The sequence below is a fragment of the Thamnophis sirtalis genome, unplaced genomic scaffold, assembly GCF_051295495.1.
Source record: "Thamnophis sirtalis isolate CommonGarterSnake01/CBP01778 unplaced genomic scaffold, rThaSir2_p1.2 scaffold_14, whole genome shotgun sequence".
Lineage (NCBI taxonomy): Eukaryota > Metazoa > Chordata > Lepidosauria > Squamata > Natricidae > Thamnophis > Thamnophis sirtalis.
The window spans coordinates 24,541,265-24,547,039 of NW_028261394.1; the positions used below are offsets into that span (position 1 = coordinate 24,541,265).

General features: G+C 44.3%; 1 protein-coding gene across 2 annotated transcripts; it reads left to right on the top strand.

Moving 5' to 3' along the window:
• Positions 1 to 1,936: 1,936 nt before the first annotated feature.
• On the top strand, positions 1,937 to 4,089 carry SS18L2 (SS18 like 2). 2 transcript variants are annotated; one of them, XM_014076339.2, is made up of 3 exons: positions 1,937 to 2,078; positions 2,866 to 2,942; positions 3,498 to 4,089. In XM_014076339.2, exons 1-3 carry the CDS (start codon positions 2,010 to 2,012, stop codon positions 3,589 to 3,591), a joined length of 240 nt encoding a protein of 79 aa, XP_013931814.1. In that variant the 5' UTR covers positions 1,937 to 2,009; the 3' UTR covers positions 3,592 to 4,089. The 2 variants fall into 2 exon arrangements, with proteins under 2 accessions (XP_013931814.1, XP_013931813.2); XM_014076338.2 differs by having other exon boundaries at positions 3,621 to 4,089.
• Positions 4,090 to 5,775: the final 1,686 nt, after the last annotated feature.

Below are 5,775 nucleotides of genomic sequence, written 5' to 3' on the forward strand. Positions count from 1 at the left end.
AAAGATCTAAGAGAGCCGAGTGGCGGAGCGGATAGAGAAGGACTGAGTCTTTGGAATATCTAAATCTGGAGGAATAACGGTGGGCGAGACGGAGAAGAGAAAGACAGTCGGTTGGATCTGCCCTCTTCGCGGGGAAAAAGGGAAAAAGGCTTGTGAGTCGCGAGGGTTTGAATCAACTTTAAAACTCTGATGAGGCGGTGCCAAATTACAGATAGAGACAATAGAAGGGCGACACTATACTGACAACAGGAAGTGATTGATGGGTGAGCTCTAAAACACTTTCAGAAGCTCTGGCCTCTCCCATCTCTTGACTCTTCACGCTGAAACGACTTCTCCCTAGCTAGTGGACGCCTCCCAAATATTACAGAACTATTTGATTCTATACTGTATAGCTCTGCTCTAGTTTAACTACCTTGCTTGTCCTTCGGGTACTGTATAATTACTCAAACAGCAACCAGAAGGTACTAGATTTACAGTTCAAAGGGGGAGAGCAGAATTAACTTAAATGGCAACAAGAACAGTAACTTTAACCAAAGGGAGCAAAAAGCAAACTCCTTTATCTACCCCGGTGAGGGAAAAGTCGCCTGAGGGCAGGCAGATGGGAGATAAGACAGCCTCAACTTCACAAGGCCAGGAGGTAACAATGGACTCTCTACAGGAGGCAATACTGAAGATGAGTGAAAGCGTCACCAAAGGCCTGGAGGGAGTAAAGAATGAAATGCGTGAAGTTAAAAACAATATGGGAAAGATTGAGGAGCGTATAGGGGCTATACAAATAGCGTTGTCAAGAAATGAACAGGAAATCCAAAATGTTAAGGAGAGAACGGAAATAGCGGCCCCTTTACTTCTATATTAAAGCCACATAGGCAGAGTTGCAGCTTGCAAAAGAACAGGAAGCAAGATGTCCCTGTCAAAAGCCTATGTCAAAAGTCCAAGGTTCAATTAAAGTTCGTTAATGACACGTACTCCATAAACAAGAGAAGACAGACCCCATCTCCTTATAAGGTTTTCTCAAGGTAACCACTAAGAAATGTGTTAAGTATTTCCGTATTGCAATGCTTTTGAGAATGTATAAGAACGCGTGCTTCGATAATGAAGGTTGTTCAGAACTTGCAATGCTAGCCATGGGCTAGCTTTCTGAACCTGGCTGCCAAATAAACTTTTCCTGTATTCTGAGAAGTCATTTTCTGCAACAGTTCAAAGTTAACGCAACTTCAAATTTTTGTCAAGTTTAGATGACCTTTGGTCTCAAGAATTTTAAGCCCCTTAAAACTTTGCGACCAATCTTGCATTTAAGACCATGCCAGCATTCGAAGGCCCCGTGATTGCCATTTGCATGTACATGCTTGCATTTTCATCTGCAGCAAGCAATATAAACGAAGTAAAATCATAAGTTGCAATTATATGATTTTCTGGGTTGCTTTGTTGTTTCTCTTTACCGGCATCTGCTAAATCTTTCCATTCCCCATCATCCAGTCCCAGCTGAAGTAGCTTCCTGGTGGGGCCACTGGAGGCTTTTCGGATGAGGAAGAGCGAGGGCGCTTTATAGGCCGCTTCATAGGGCTGTCAGCGCTAAGTGAGTTCAAGAGTCCGCGTGTTGCCCCCAACAGCCCTGCTGTCCTCTCTCCCCTCATCCTTCTTTCCACGGGGCTTTGCAGAGGCCCAGCCTCCCTCCTCAACCGCCGCCTCGGCTGAGCGTTGCGGGCCGCCAGAAGACGCACTCGAGGCCTCCCTCCGTTCTGGGCGCCAGAGGGCGCTCACACCTGTTTCCGGACCGTCCGTCATCTCGCCAGCCGACGCGGGCAACTCGAATGACGTAAAGCCACCCAAACGCTCCGCGCGGGTCGGGAAACAATTTACCCGGGAGCTAGCAGATAATCGGGGTGAGCTCGTCTACATTATCGCTCGTCTCTAGCGCCTGTGGGGGAGGGGCAGAGAGCAGCCAATGGTCGCGTAGCGGGGAGTCCCGGCAGGCCTTGCGGCGCGAAGGCGGGCTTTCCGGTCGCGCCATGTCGGTGGTCTTCGTCCCCGAGCGCCTGCGCGGCAAAGCCGAGGTTAACCAAGAGACGCTGCGACGGGTGAGTGGCGGGGGGAGTCCGCGTGGGAGGAAACGGCCACTTCCCCTCCGCCAGCGGCTCCGGCTGGGCCGCGCTCCCTTCCTTCCTGCGGCTGAGTCCCGACTGGGGCGGCGGCTCGGCCTGGCCGCTGTTCGACGGCGAAGGGGCCGGTGGCGATTCCGGCTTCAGCCCCAGCAGGCGACCTACGGGGTGGATTGAAGGGTCCCGGACTGAGGAGGCCGTGCTGGAGGGAGCCCCGGGGGGCGTTTAGGAAACCTCGGTGAAGGAAAATCCAGGTCCAAGCGGGGAGTGAAAGGGAGGCTGCTTAAGAAAGCCGTTAAGTGAGGAGCGGGACCAGCACACACCCAGACCGGCAGTTCCGGGACAGCTGACAAAACGGGGTTGAGACTGGAGGATTTTTTTTTAATACCTTCTGGATTCCAGTGGGGTCATAGAAGGGTCATGGCTGGCTCTAGAGGCAAAGGGGAAATGCAAATCTAGGTGTGTCTGAGCTAATCTTGGCAACCTTTCCCTTGCCTAATTGTGCTGTTTATCTGGAGTCTCTGTCTGACCCAGTCTCTCAATGGATTACCAACTCTATATTTGTAAAAGCTGGCCGGTTCTGCTTGAGAAGAGGGCTGGTTTTTTCCTCCCTCAAGTCCCCCCCCCCCATTTCTCCTTTAGGGGAAATATTCTTTCCTGCCTTTAACGTTCCCAAAAATATTTCATTCTCTATAACTGTGTGTGTGTGTGCTGACTTTCTACAGGAGCTGCATTTGTATATAACGGTGCCTCTTGTGACTTTCAGCTGCTGGAAGAAAACGATCAGCTGATCCGCTGCATTGTGGAGTATCAGAATAAAGGAAGAGCCACAGAATGTCTGCAGTAAGGATTTTTATTCTGACAGAAGGACCCATGATTAAATCCCACTCATTTTTCATGCCTGGATCCATTGGTGGCAGGTTGACCACCCTAACCCTTCCGGGGAAGAGTGGTATCCATGTTGTGTGCTCCAGATTATCTGCTGCCACCCCTGAGGTGTGCTTCTGCCAATGGAAAACTCTTGCATGAAAGTGTTGATAAGCTCAAAGGGACAGGTTACTGTTAAATAATTAAATTGAATTGTTAACTTGTCCTGTGTCTAGTTGTTCCACAGTAAGATGGCTGTGGCAAGTTGTCCCATTCCACTGGATGAGAATAATCAAACTGGAATTTAATTTCAGATGGAGGTTAGTAATTAATCCTAGACTGGCTTACATTTCCTGGAATTGGGAAATCAATGTACAAATAAGCAGCTTAGTGTAAGGCATCAACTGCAATCCTATGAATACAGGATGGAGCTTGCTTTAATGAGAAGCCCTCAGAAGTCTTTGACAGCTGTTGAGAAACAAGAAGAGCAGTTCTGAAAATTCAGCTGCTGCTTTGTTTTTCTTCCTACAGGCACCAGCACACATTGCACAGAAATCTTATTTATTTGGCTACTATTGCTGATGCATCTCCTTCCCCAAATGTAGAGAAGATGGTCATAGAGTGATACCATTCCCAACACATCTGTATTTACAGAGAAAGAATCAGCGAAGGAAGAGACGGCCATCTGCATCTCAAGAGACTCAGAGCTGGGCTTCCTGTAAAAGAGGACATGCCTTTACATGATCAGTAAATACTGTTTGATTTCTCTATTTATGCAAAAAGAAAATGCTATTGAAGTCAGTTACAGTAACATTTCACTACGGGGAGTCTTGGGGATCATAGTTTTCACAGGCAGAAGTTTTTTCATATTTCTTCATTTTGTCTTATATTAAGAATGCTAAGCTTTGATTGTACACTATAATTTATTTTTAAAAAATCACCTGGAATTATCTTAAGTCCTTATGTATTTGGCAATCTAAAAATATAAATGAGCTTTCAAGTGAAACTGGAATTGATCCAAACAGGGCAATGTGCTTTATAAGTGGCTTTTTTGTTCTTCTTTTTAAATCTGTTAGCAGTCTTGAAATGTTCCCTGCTAATAAAGCTAAGTAATTTTTCATAATATTGGTTTTATAATTCTGTAAAGTTGTAATGATTTTTTACATATAATGCAATTCTGCCTCCTGTTTTGTTAAGTCTGTTTCTTTTGAACAGTTTATATCCTTCCCGCAGTACACTCAAGTCATGTGTTTCATCCCATCAAGTTTCAGTAATGGTAACTATCAATACCTGCCCTTATATACGAGTACTTTTAAGTTCACCCTGTATGTTCCCCCAAACCTTGAGTGTTAGTGTATAAGCATGAGTTTTTTATGGCTCACTCTGGATATGGTACCTACATCTCTTGCTTCTTATCCCCTTCCTCTTCATTCTCTCCCTCATTTGGTTGGTTGTCCTGGGGTTTAAGCTTGGGATTAGGCACTAAAAATCCTAGAGATTGGTCACCCCCCCCCCTCAGGTTTAGTTTAAAGCCCTTTGGATAAGCTGAGCCAGTCATCGTCCAAATACATTTTTCCGGGTTCTTTTGAAGTGCAGCCCATCCCTTGCCAGAAGCCCTTCATGTAGGTAATGCAGACTCTGGTCTAGGAATCCAAAGATCTCTTAGTGGCACCATCTCTTAAACTAGAGGTTTATTTCTAAAATCCTTTGTTTCCTTGTTGGATGTTGACCTTTGGTTGGAAGTATTGATGAAAACACCACTTGTGTTCCTAACTCCTTTACTTTTTTGCCCAGCTGCTCATAGTCTCTTGATATTGTCATTTGTTCCCACATGAAAGAGAAGGGATAGTAATCTGTAGGCTTGATCATTTTAGTAAGGTCCCAGCAACATCTTGATTTTTTGCTCCAAGGAGACAACATACCTGCCTAGATTGATTGTCCGGTCTACAGTCTGTGGATTCTGTTCTCCTGAGAGGTGAATCTCTTCATCACCAACACTCACCATTTTTTTTCTTGGGAAAGTCTGGGCTTCTTATCACAGAATAGCTGATGAGGTCCTTCTCCAGGGGTCTGCATGCTTTTTTCTAGGGGGAGGATATGAAATCGATTGCTCAGCTCCAGTGGGGCTTTACTGGACTGAGCTACACTAGGCAGCAGTGAATTTGCTCTAGGTTTTTGTTTCCCTCTATGAGTGACATGTTGCCATTGGTCTGTCTGTAAAGGTTCATGTACAGGTTCATTTTTTCTGGTAGTAGTTTGTTCCTTCTTATGTTCAATTTGGGTAAAGTCGTCTTGCTTTGGTTGGTCAGCTTTGTAAGCTGAGTCTTGGAGTGGTTGGAGGTTTTACTTCAAGAAATTCATGAAGTTTTACATTTGGCACATCTGAAGCTCAGGTCCTGATTTTGCAAATCACAACAGCATCAGCAGACACTATGTTTCTTTTCACAACTAGTTCATTTAAAAATTAAAATCTTTTCAAAATGTTCAAAAATGTAAAAAATAATTCAAAAAAATTAACATTTAAATCAAAAATTCAAAAATAGTAAAACATTTAAAATATTCAGAATTTTTTAAAAATAAATGTATGTAAAAATGTGTAAGAATTTTTTTAAAATTAAAGATTCTTGAATTTCATCTAAAAATAATTTTCAATATTTCCCCAAAATTTAGGATTTAAAAACCCTTAAAATTTATATTCTTCACTGTCTCTTAGAATAGCAGGTGGAAGCAGCAATCTTGGAGGTCTTCTACTCCAATCCTCTACTCAAGCAGGGGACCCTATACCATTTCAGACAAATGGTTGTCCAAT